The sequence below is a fragment of the Pan paniscus genome, chromosome 7 (genome assembly GCF_029289425.2).
Source record: "Pan paniscus chromosome 7, NHGRI_mPanPan1-v2.0_pri, whole genome shotgun sequence".
NCBI classification, from domain to species: Eukaryota; Metazoa; Chordata; class Mammalia; order Primates; family Hominidae; genus Pan; species Pan paniscus.
This window is the reverse complement of record NC_073256.2, coordinates 137,059,964-137,073,131: the sequence shown is the minus strand read 5'-3', so window position 1 is coordinate 137,073,131 and position 13,168 is coordinate 137,059,964. Positions and strand designations below refer to the sequence as shown.

Below are 13,168 nucleotides of genomic sequence, written 5' to 3'. Positions count from 1 at the left end.
CATTTGCACTTCTAACAAGTTTCCAGGTCATTCTAACCCTGCTCATCCAGGGACCATACTTTGAGAACTGCTTTGATAGGAAGCCAAACAGAAAAGTTTTAAGTTTAGGAGGAAAAGGCCGGGTGCGCTGGCTCACGCCTGTAATCCCAGAACTTTGGGAGGCCGAGGTGGGTGGATCACGAGGTCAGGAGATCGAGACCATCCTGGCTAACACAGTGAAACCCCGTCTCTACTAAAAATACAAAAAAATTAGCCGGGTGTGGTGGCACATGCCTGTAATCCCAGCTACTTGGGAGGCTGAGGCAGGAGAATCGCTCGCTTGAACCCAGGAGGCGGAGGCTGCGGTGAGCCGAGATCGTGCCATTGCGCTCCAGCCTGGGCAACAAGAGTGAAACTCCATCTCAAAAAAAAAAAAGTTTAGAAGGAAAATCATTAGATTTGCATATTGTTTAGGGCTTTCTGGGTAATGAATGGGAATAAATTATAAAAGAGAACTTAATGAAATGGTGGTCAGAGGGGACAGAGAGTACAAACAGGAAGAGCAGTTATGAAAGGACCTTTTTTTTTTTTTTTTTTGAGATTGAGTTTCGCTCCTGTTGCCTAGGCTGGAGTGCAATGGTGCGATCTCGGCTCAGCTCAACCTCCACTCCCCGGGTTCAAGCGATTCTCCTGCCTCAGCCTCCCAAGTAGCTGGAATGACAGGCATGCGCCACGACGCCCGCCTAATTTTGTATTAGAGATGGGGTTTCTCCATGTTGGTCAGGGTGGTCTTGAACTCCCAACCTCAGGTCCACCTGCCTCGGCCTCCCAAAGTACTGGGATTACAGGCGTGAGCCACCGTGCCCGGCTATGAGAGGACCTTCTAATGTGTGTCCAGAATAATGAAGCTGAAGGGATGAACCTAAACATTATCACATAGGAAGAAAATTTAGGAACTAACAGCACCTGATAACGGATGGCAGTAGTTGTCATTATTAACTAGAATCTGTAGACATGGTGTCTGGCAAGAAACAAGAGAGGAAAGGATTGAAATGAACAAAAAGTGAGTTGAGTTTAAGGTTTTCCTGAAAAGAAATGAAATTGGGAGGGTGAACTTGTTGTGTAGGTAGCTGCGTTTTGGACGTGTTGAGTGGAGGCCCTCGTGTGGTGTAGTAGAGAGGCATCACGCTGTGGCAGAAAGAGGACTGAGCTGGCATAGGAGACCTGGTTTTTAGAACTGGCTCAGTCAATTATCTGACCGTTTTGGAGATGCCCCATACTCTTCGAACCTCCATTTCTTTATCTGCAAGTGGAGTTTGTAGCCTGCCTATGTGAGTGAGACTGGAGGGTAAAATATGGGAGTCGTCAACCCTAGGGTAAAACTTTTGGTAAAACAGTTGTTTTTCCTAATTATCCTGTCACTCATTTGTGTTCATATATCACATAGTCACATTATAAAGTAGACTCAAAGATGAAAACCTTCATGTGGCTTACAAGCCTGCTGGCGACTCAGCCCTTCTGAAAGGGGAAATTTTCTCCATTCATCTGGACACTTAGCATGCAGGGTTTAGAGTAGCTGAAAAGAAATAGTTACATTGAGTTTTGAGTTTTAAAATGTTTTATTATGAGCTAGAGTTAGGAACAAAGCTGAGTTATTTCCTAGGGGGAATGCTTTTTAAAACCTCAATATGAATAAATGCATTTTTAGTGTTTAAAGTCCAGTATATATATATGTGTGTGTGTATATATATGTATATATCTATATGTGTGTGTATATATATATATATTAGTAATCTCCAGTCACAGCAGAAAATGGTTTAAAGCTATTAGCTCTGTCCCTTATTTTAACTATTTAATTCTAGGGTGTTAGCAAATGGATACCTATCCCCATGTCTTTCTTATGATCTAATTGAAAAGAAGTGACTTCACTGAGTATATATATGGTCATCATAATCATTAAGTATCTATTAATTCAGGAGTCACACTTAATACCTTCCTGCCCCTCAACTCCCATATCCAGTTCATTAACAAGTCTTTTTTCCTAACTCCCCCACTTGTCTTCCTCTCCACGCCGCCATAGCCTCCTCTGTGTAAGCTGTCATGATCTTTTGTCTGGCTTACTGCCAAAGTTTCCAAACTGATCTGCTATATCCATTCTTGACTCCCTCTGATTCATATCTACACCGTGCAGAGATTAATGCTTCAAAATCTGATTAAGCCTCCCCCTGCTTAAGCCTTTTAAGGGCTTTTTGTTGCCTTTAGGGTAAAGACAATATCACCTAACATGACCTCGGAGGCCCCACATGACCGGCCTCTGTTAACCTCTCCAGTCTCACTTCTCTCTATACTCACTTCTGCTCTCCCTGCACTAGTCAAACTGGCTGCCTTTTTGTCTCGTGGATGTGCCATACCTCCATCTTACAGAGGATCTTTGCCCGTTCTCTCTCCTCTGTCTAGAAGTCTTTGCTCCTTTCTTAATCTGGTTACTCACTCCCACACACCCTTCCAATCGCAGCTCAATGAACACTTACTCCACAAATTCTTCTCTGACCCTCTTGACTAGGTAATCTGAATGATATTTGCTCAAATCATGATTTACCTCTATATTTCTTCATTTTCCACAGTTGTAATTTTACATTTATTTCTGTGTCTACTTGATTAATGTGGAGAGCAGGAGCTATGTGTGGGTCAGCTCCCTATGTAGTACGACCAGTTCCCAGAAGAGTGCTTGGTACCTTGTAGAAGCTAATGAATATTTGTGCAACATTCATACAGGGCAGAGATTATTCTGGTGTCGGGGCTCATGTGTAGATTCCATAGGGAGTAAATGTAATGCATAAAATTTATGCCATAAGTTAAAGTCATTGAAAGTTGCAACAGTGTTGATGTCAGCTTTTGATTGTGTAACAATAGCACAAGTCTAGTTTGCATTTGAACAGGTATATGCTGTTCTTCTACTGGAGAATCCTGTGGGACCATAGACTACCCATAAAACTTTGCTTTTGTGGTTTAGAATTGTAACTGTAAGACTTATACATGTTTGCAGCCCTGGATTGTGGGAGCAATTGGGCCAGCTTGTTCCTCTATTAGCCATCAAAATTTTCTGCTCAGTTTAGACTAGTAAATCCTTTTGCAAAGACTGTTGTCCAGTTTTTATCTGAATTTTCTAATAGTTCTCAACCATAGCAAAACTTAAAAACAGGACAACAGACTTTTAAGATAGAATAAGAAGAATATATATGGTGTTTTCTTACTTTTGTAGCGTATGCGCTATAGTTACTGCTAAATGATACTACAGAAAATGACATGGTTAATAATTATCTAACATCATACATAATCTTAGGATTATTCTGGGAATAATGTTAAATCTAGTGATGTCAGTTCTGCATAATGAGAAACTCTGGGTGTAGATACAGTTTCAATCAGTTCATGACAATTAATTACTTCAGGAAGTAAGAATGACAACCCTCTATCACTTATCTTTCAAATCTCACTGTTAACCTCAAGCCCTCTTATCTTCATCAGGGCTAGGGAACAAGGACACATAGAATAATTTCATGAAAAGATAGACTGTGCATTTATATAAATGCAACTACTGTATTACAATTAAGCAATACACACACTGCTGCTTTGTGTCACCAGCAAAGTAAATAAAATACTACTCTGCTTCTTACAGTTTGGAGATGAGTCCCCTGGAAGAAAAGCCATAGTTTGTTTTTAAGAGATCTAAACTTTAATGTCCAATTAATAGTGAATGCTATTAATAACATATTAAAATTCCATATGAATTAGGCCAAACAATTCAACATGCAGGGCATAAATACATTAATTCAGAGTAATTTATTATAATGCTCTACTTCTCCAAATGTGGTACTTATCTTTTTTTTGAGGAAACATAGATATTGTATTTATTAGACAAAGGCTTTATGTCAACCATCGTTAGCATATTAAAAAAACTAAAAATAAAAACATGAACAAAAAGTAAAGCAAATGAAGAGAACAATGTTTCCCTAAACAAAGTATGTCAGTAAACAAATAATTCAAAAAATAAACAAATAGAAATTCTGGAGCAGAAAAGTACACTAACTTAAATAAAGAAATTGACTAGAGTGATTTAACAGTACATTTGAGCAGGCAGAAGAAAGAAGTGGTGAGCTTGAAAATGGGTATTCAAAAGAGTATACCAAAAAGTCGTTTAAACCCCAAAGAAGGAAGTAACGGAGAAATTGAGAAGCAAAACTTCTAGATTTCCTAGAAGTCTCAGGTCATCATCCAGTTATAAATAGATCAAGGCATCAAGTGGAGCATGGCCTAAAATTAAAGCTCTATATTATGCGTTGCCTGGATGTCTGAAATCAGGAGGACCTTAAATGATCTAACTGCAAGTTCCTCCTCTCAGTGGATAAGATCCTCTAGCCATCAGTTTTTCCTATCTGGGAATCATAGTTTTTTGTTTATCCCTATGTTGAATTTTCCTGCCAGACCACAATTATTGAAGCCAGTCAATCACATCTGCTGCAGGAACCAGGTCTTATCTCCATAAACGTGGTTCTTATCTGACTTTCATCAAAGTAATCTATTGTGCCAGTTCTTGTCTGACCTCTAAACTCCTCTTTCTTCTCCCCACCTGCCAGACCTAATGAATCAGGATCTTGATACGCAGGGCATAAACATCAGCATTTTAAACAAGCCTCCAGGGTGATTCTGATACCCAATAAAATTTGAAAACCACAGAATGATTTCTAGGGACTGAGACTGTTGAAAGATTTGTTTCTAGTTCTAGGTTTTCTTCTGCCAGGGGGCAGTGTTCTCTGAAATATGGCTGGGCTAATAAACCATGTTGGAAGTTAATTTTTCAGTCTTTGTTATGCACTTCTTGTTTACTGAGCCAGCCACATGTGTCCTCATTACAAAATCTTAAACACCATAGCAAGTGAACTTCTCATAATTTAGTTTTCTTACAAAAGGTTTTGGACTAATTCCAGTCATTTTAATTGAATTTCTTAACCTACTTTATGCACTGTCAATCTTTTTTGTTTTTTTTTTCAGCTTTAGGTAATGAGGGATAATTTTATTTTGTAGTTAATTTGATAGCCGAGGTAGGGACTTTGGTCATCTTGGTCATTCTCCTGACAGTTAATTTATAACAATAATCTTGTAGTAAAAATCTGTTTAACTGTGGCAAAATGATGTGTGTATGCACATATGTGCTTGTGTGTGTGCGTGTATGTGTGCATGTTAACATGTTCCTTATGCACAACAAGCTGGTAAAAGACAAAGTTCTTTGGCAGAACGGTTAACAGAAATAGTGGCTGAGGGCCGGGCACGGTGGTTCACACCTGTAATCCCAGCACTTTGGGAGGCTGAGATGGGCGGATCACCTGAGGTCAGGAGTTCGAGACCATCCTGACCAACATGGTGAAACCCTGTCTGTATTAAAAATACAAAAATTAGCCAGGCGTGTTGGCATGCACCTGTAATCCCAGCTACTCGGGAGGCTGAGACAGGAATCACTTGAACCCGGGAGGTGGAGGCTGCAGTGAGCCGAGATCGAGCCATTGCACTCCAGCCTGGGCAACAAGAGTGAAACTCCATCTCAAAATAAACAAATAAACAAACAAAAACAAAAAAACAAAGAAATAGTGGCTGAGGTCAACTCTTTTGGATATTGGGTAACAAGCAGATCAACTTGGCTATTACAGCTTTTTCCCCTGCACAGCTAGTCTGCATATAAGAGAAAAATAAATGGATGATGTTCAGCTTCTGAACTCTAACTTTTTTTCCAAGGGAACACTCATTGTCTTCTAGCTACGTTTATACAATCAAATATCAGACAAAGTCAAAAGTTGTTAGACTCTGGCAAGGCAAAAGAAGAGGCTGTTTTTGTTTTTAGAACATTTAGAGCACTGTGGCATATAATGAAATAACAGGATTGCCTTGATATTTTTCTTTGGGGTTTATTGTTTTCCTCTATCATGTCTGGCTTGTATCTTGAAATTTAACATAAATTATAGGAAAATCTTTCATGGAGTTAACATCTTTTATAAGCCTTGCTAAATACCCTACTCCAAATTTGTTCAGTATGGCATACAGACAAAAGCAAGAGGCTTACATATAAAAATGTATAAGCCTGTCCTCTTTGCAACAGTGCAAAACTAAAAGGATTTTAGAAAGGCAATTAACAGTTTGGCAGTATGTGTATTTTCTTTTTTTCAATTAGATATTACTAGATTCTAAGAATCTATAATGAAACCCAGGCCTACTGTACAACCCCCTATAAACAAGTTTTTGCTTTTGTGCTATCATGTTTTATTTGAGCAGAGCCACTACTCTGTTACTAATTTGTTGCATGGTAAGTCTCGTATTTGTTTACGCACGAACACATGTGCTGCGCAAGAAAGATGGTCACTGGACCTGCTGAGGAAGAGGCCAAAAACAAATCTTTTTCCCTCATTTGAATCCTGAAGGCATGTAATATTTAAACAACTTTCAGATTTAGAGCCCTTGATTTTTTCTTTTGAAAGTGTGCTGGTTGCCAAATTGCTTAGTAAAGAAACTTTAGTACCCACAATAGCCTCAAAGGACACAGTATTTGGTGGCTACATTTAACCAAGAAATAACTAGGGAAACAATTCTTGACATTTCAATTCTTGCTGCCATTGAGATTTCCTTCCTAAATTCAATTGCTAATAAAGCTTCCCATGCCATCCCCTTCCCCCACCCATCTGCCTCTCAAAAACCGCCCCCCCACCCCGCCCCGCCCGAAACAAGCTGACAGTCTTTACGGGAAGAAGAGGCAGAGACTGAAGTTATTTTGTCCGTCCTCCCAGGGCAGAAGGACTTTATGCTGCGTGGCTGGCATTTCCAGTATTTTGATAAAAGTTACTTCTCTAAACTTGAACCACAGCATGGGGAAAATAATGTTATCTTTTATGTTAGTTACAATTTTGCGAAATTTCATCATGAGAAACTTTCAAGGAGGCAGAAGTAGCTGAGAATGTGATACTAGGGACAGGGTCGCTCAAACTGCCAGCAAAATAAATAGATGGGAAAGACAGGAACGTTATTAGGTTTATAAATGATAAAACTTTCCTTGCTTAAAAAAAGTGGTGAGGTTGACGCCATTGAATGACTGCATTGTAAACCTTAAAAGCTTAAAGCTGGTGGAAAGCCCTTGCACAGCCCTGTTTTCATTTTTATCGGATGAAATGCATTTGGTTTCTTTTTGACAAACCATGTTTTTGTGAGGAAAGGAAAATGAACATGCACTGTTATGGGCCACGGCAATGTAACAAACCCTCCTGTTGCCAGAGGATACCACATGAAAGTGTCTGTGGGTTAGGGGAGGGACCTGTAAGGGGGCGGGGATAAGGGGGATGATAGCTTAAGCCTCTTATGCTCAGAGCTGCGATTTGTGAACACCCTGTGATGTAATCAAGCTCTGGACAAATCAGAGGAGTCTGTCAACCTCCCAGGTGGGATTGCTTATAGTTAATAGACTAAACCCAGAGCCTCAAAGCAGTGCACTCCGTGAAGGCAAAGAGAACCCGCTGCAAAAGGCTTTCCAAGAATCCTCGACATGGCAAGGAGGAGCTCGTTCCAGTCGTGTCAGGTGGGAGAACGGAGGAATGACGGGGGACATGCTTGATCTTCAGAATCAGTGACTGATTGGCATTTTCCTTTTTGTTGTGCAAATTAAGATAGCACCTTATTATGCATTTTGTAAGTGGTAGGATTGGGTGGTGATATTGAAGCCATTTGAATCGCCTTTGTGTAATTTGATTTAGTCTTCTCCAGCTGTATTTGACGACTTGGTCTCTTTATTCTCTTAGATAATATCCCTGTTCACTTTTGCCGTTGGAATCAATATCTGCTTAGGATTCACTGCACATCGAATTAAGAGAGCAGAAGGATGGGAGGAAGGTCCTCCTACAGGTAAGTGTCAAAACTATTTGCATTTTCAATTTTTTAAAAATATTACATATGGGGTAATCAATGTAAGCTTATTAAAATATTTATTTTTAATACAATCTTGCAGTATAACTAAGTTAGTCCTAAATTTCTCTGGGTAAAACCACCTATTTGTATAATTCAGGTGGGAGAGTGTGGTTTTCATTAGAGAACATTTATGATTGTTTCATAACTGGCTATTTCCATTTTTGTACTCAAATTTGTAAATGTTAGGATACAATTAAAACTCTTGTTCACAGACAAGGCTAAAGTAGAAGTGGTGAGAACAGGTGTTGGTTTAATATTGGAGCTACCCAAATCTGATTTGCTGTCACATGATATAGGATGTAGTATTTGCCACTAGAAAGTTCTGATGTAGGAAAAAGGAATGGAAGTAAAAAAGGCAGTGAGCTATCTTTATGAAACTTCAGAAATTTAGGACTTTAAGATTTACTTAAAATTGGAAAAACATAAAAGAGAGGAGGTGTTTAAAGATTTTTCAGGATTGATTTGTCCTCATTGTGTGTCCTTATGGCAAAGGAAAGTTATGTTTTAATAGTGTACCTTGACTTAAATAATAGAACCAAAGTGAAAGAGTTTCTTTTTACAATACACTACACCATAAGTAGTGTTCCCATACAGTGTTCTTATAAAGGAGCTCCTTGTGCAGACAGAGGGGGCTTAACTGACCAGGTCTTAAGCAATGAGTTGGTTAATTTCCTGGAAATTGGAGCTGCTGATGGTTTTAGAAATAAAAAATTACATTTTAAGTAATGGGCACTCTAGGGAACAATATTTTCTGGACTTTTCCTGACATGCCAGCATGTTTGTCTGTCTTCCTGTGAATTTTGTGTTTCTCTGTATTTCTTGATTTGATTGTTATAAAAGACCATCACTTGCCTCTGTTTAGCCAGCTTGAAATTTTATTATCAACCGGGTTAGGACACATACATTGATGGAATACTAAATCTTCCTTACATCAATTAAGTTACTTTTGAATCATGCCAGTAGGTTGAAAGAATAATATTAGAAGTGAATTAGTGAATTGAAGTGGGGTGTGGCGGGGTTAAGAGTGAGAAAATAGATCATAAAACTTGCAGCCCCAGGGAGCCAAATGGACAAAATGAGTCGTCTTCTGTTGGGGAGGCAGAGGACAGTGGATCACTGAGCTAGAGAATGCTGTTTTTATTAGCAGCAAATGCTCTCTTCAAAGGCCTCTTTTTCGCTCCCATTAACACTGACTGTGACTGAACAGACAGGGGAATCAGATCCTTAGCATGGTCATGTGGGAAAGCTAGCAACTTGAGAGCCAACTGCTGGTTCTTTTCAATGAACACTAAAGGGAACTTTTTTTTCTGTTTCCTCTTAATATATTACTCTGGCTAAAACTGAGATTGAAAGAATTAAATGCTGTTTCCTTAATGAATGTAAAATTGAGTCACTCATTTTTAAAGTTGACTTCTTTTGGAAAACAGTCATTAAAATCCTAGACTGGTATCCTGGAGTCCTGTAACTTGCTGTGTGGTGTTGAGCAAGTCACTTGTGAAGTCTGTTTCCTTAGCTGTACAATGAGGAGCAGACTTAGATGATTTCTACTTTTCTTTCTGGATTAAAAAAAAAAAAAAATCCCAGGAATTATTCTGTTTCATTGCCTCTTGAATTTCTGTGCTCACTACTGGAAAACTTGAAAAGTATAGATTGGATTTATTAGTCTTTGAAAATATTTTGTGTATAGTAAATTATTTCCATGTTATAAGAATAGCTATATGAACTAATGAATAAATGCCACTTCTAGAAAAGTAGTATGGTCTATATTATAATTTATAAACCTAAATGGTCTTAAGTGGGCTACACAAATTTGCTCCTTGAATTATTTAATTAAGTCATTGGTTATTTTAGGCCTTTATGATATCATCTAAAATAATTTATTAAACTTCTAACCACGTGAAGCTTAGTCTTAGAATACAATGCAACCTAACTCTGAATTTTATGGTTTGGGTATGCCTGAATACTTTAATTTTTCTTTTGATGTAGCTTATGTGCTTTTTAGGAACTGTGGTTGATTTCTCCTGAATAAAAATCAAAGATGTACTTAGTAAACTAGGTAAAAGCATCCTGTAGACAGTGGAAATATCTTTATGTGTTTAAATGCTGCATATGCTTAGAAAGGATCTCTCTCAATTGATACATGTGACTGATTATTCTGACCATTAGAAAAGCCTTCCCATCAGAAAATACTGGGTGAATTTTATAAGCCTGTAAGAATAAGACACTAGGTGGGGAGGAGGCAGCCATGCCTATTTCCAACAACACTTTTAGGCGCCAAAGAAATCCTGGGAAGCTCAGTGCTCCAAGGGTGCAACAAATAGAAGGAACACAAAGGGTATTGATATATGGCTAGCTTCGGATTGATCAGAGTGAGATCCACCATTCAAAAGCATGCAGTTGTTTAGTAACCATAGCTTCTCAGAGTCCTCAACAATAGCTGAGAATGTTCTGCACACATGGATGCCCTCGCTGCTGTACTATGGACTGGGGTGTTAGTTTCAAGGTTGTGGCAGTGCAAACAGACTGTCATAATTAATTAACTAACACACTTGTTACCTGGATTTATTGTTAGCGTAGGAAATAATGGCTGAATAGGATTTTTTATACCAGGCCATAAAAGATTTATAGATTTATTAGGAGATATGAAATGAGAAAAGCTACTTATAATTCTGTTGGGTAAATACAATGGGCATTCAGGTTAATGAGATGGTGAGATGGCTGGAATAAATTTTCTAAGAAAATATAAGCCATAACTGTGATTTAGTTTGACATCTTTTTCTCATATGTCTGATGTGGCCCACTTGATTTGCCTTTAAGACTGCAAGAGACTTTATATGTCTACAGGTGTCTGTGCACTCATGTGCACTTGCAGTGTGTATGTTTGTGGTGTTATGCAGGAGTCTATTTTATTGAAACTTGTGCTTTAGAAACTGTCTCCAGGTGGAAATAGAATATCCTCTTTGATATGTAAGTAATTTAATTCTTAAAAGACAAAAAGAAATTTGTGAGCTTGTGAATAGCTGGCTAACAGAGACTTAAAAGCTCAGTTTAATTCATCATTGTTTTTAGTGGCTTGAAAGGAAAGTTGAAAAGTATGTGAATGAAATTCATAGGTTCATATGAAATGTAGACTGTCACTAACAACTTTATGGGTAAAGCTTTTCTTTGAGAATCATAGGGAAATCTGAAAATGGTACTAGAAGTGAGAAGGTTTATGTTCATTTGATAATTTTAGAAATTTTGCTCTGCAATGAAAAGCTATTTAAATGTTGGCATGGGAGAATGCAGGAAACTGTAAAGGGGACATAGATCAGCCATTTGCTCTGTGAGCAAAACTCTGTCATTAGGATTATCCTGTCATGGGGCTTTATGTGAAATTTCAGGTAGAAATTGGGGAGTTTGAGTCAATGGAATGAAATTATCTGAACTGGAAGCTAAGGAGGGTACAGATTTTTCAGTTCTTTGTTAAATGGGGCTGTAGTGTAGTGATTTTTCATTTATCTGAAAACTGTAGAGACTCCTCTATCTAGTTTACATACTCAGAAACCTCAGTCTTCCATGAAGTTCAGCCTAGATTTTTGAATCAATAAAATCAGCAAATCTTCCCCAAAATTATATTTTGAAAAGAACTTCTAAAATTTGAAAACTATGTACAAAAGTTTGAAAAACCTTTCGTTAATGAAAAAAATACTGTAGTTACAGTGAGATGATCTAAAATTTTATCCAGGCCTTGGCTAACTCATACAAGGCCTAGAGATCTAATTTTCCAACCAGGAAAATGGAGATAAAGTCGCTTTTATTTATCTGAAAAAGTTTTTGAAAATGCCTTTAAGGCTGATGAGAACTATAAGGTGTTAAGTATATGATAATTCATTTAATTAATCTTCAATTAGGCTTGAAGGCCAGTGTTTAAACTTATACCGTATTGAGTTAACAATACCTTTAATTTTAAATGACAACATTTTATTGTTTGGTAGCAGATGTGCAAATCATTCAGATTTATGCTACTGATGACCATTAAATTCTATTTAAGTGGTTTAGATGTTGAATTAAAGTTTTTAACTTTTAACTTCAATTACATAGAAATCTTTTTTTTTCCTTCTAGTTTGTGAGCTCTATATGAGGACATTGTATGTATGTATGTATGTATTTATTTTTTGAGAGACAGTCTCACTCTGTCACCCAGATTGGAGTGCAGTGGCGTGATCTCAGCTCACTGCAACCTCCACCTCCCAGGTTCAAGCAATTCTCCTGCCTCAGCCTCCTGAGTAGCTGAGATTACAGGTGCCCACCACCGTGCCCGGCTAATTTTTGTATTTTTAGTAGAGATGAGGTTTCACCATATTAGCCAGGCTGCTCTCGAACTCCTGACCTCAGGTGATCCACTCGCCTCAGCCTCCCAAAGTGCTAGGATTACAGGCATGAGTCACCGAGGCAGGTCAGAACATTGTATTTATAAATGTTTTGAAAGCACAGGTGTTTAAAAACTTCCCAGGTGGACCTCTTTATTAAAAAAAAAAAAGTTTATGAAATCTGGCCTAGCAGCTGTGAAGAGGAGAGAACAGTGATGTTGCAGTAATGGATATTTATAAAAAGTTATGTATTTAGGAAGCAAAGATACTGACATGTAGACCTGTGTGTAAGTTCTATTTACTAAAAAATGAGGTCAGAAGCATCAATAAAAAATGGCAAATTCAATACAAAAAAAGTATGACCAGAAAGAACGAACCATATACTCCAGAAGAGGCATAATACAGTATTAACTCTAGAGCTGGGCAGCATCTTGAATGCCACGCACACTGTCCTCTGCCTTGCCCTGTGGGTTATGCTTCAAACAGGGCAGCAGACACAAGGGAACTTGTCCTGTTTTAACGCTCTTGAGAAAAGGAGCTGGTATAACCACAGCTGGTAACACATTTTAAGGTTTTGCTCTCACTTTCAGGAAACACCTGGGCTAAGAACCAAGGAGAATGGGAGGAACAGATAGAGAGCAGTATCATAAACAGGAGCAGACAAAGCTTAGAAGAACCTTCCCCCTTTAGGCTAAGCTAAATGTTTCCAAACTTAAATACTGCCTCTTCTATTGGCCATCATCCAGATTTGAGTATTTGCATCTTTACGGGGGACATTTAGAGGGAAATATGATTGGGAGCCTTAGATCAAGTAATGTTTTGGCCATAACTTTTGTCAT

The 13,168-nt window shown here is 38.2% G+C and overlaps 1 protein-coding gene across 16 annotated transcripts in view; it reads left to right on the top strand.

Moving 5' to 3' along the window:
* Window positions 1-13,168, top strand: part of ENPP2 (ectonucleotide pyrophosphatase/phosphodiesterase 2) — a 116,660-nt gene that overhangs the window by 27,444 nt on the left and 76,048 nt on the right. For 8 of the 16 annotated variants that reach the window (XM_055116882.2, XM_063606471.1, XM_063606466.1 and 5 more), the window contains exon 2: window positions 7,812-7,914. In XM_055116882.2, the coding sequence (XP_054972857.1) occupies window positions 7,812-7,914 (103 nt within the window). Of the gene's footprint in view, window positions 1-6,755; window positions 7,592-7,811; window positions 7,915-13,168 lie in introns of those variants that run through there. The other 8 variants (XM_055116883.2, XM_055116881.2, XM_003822594.5 and 5 more) reach the window with 3 other exon arrangements.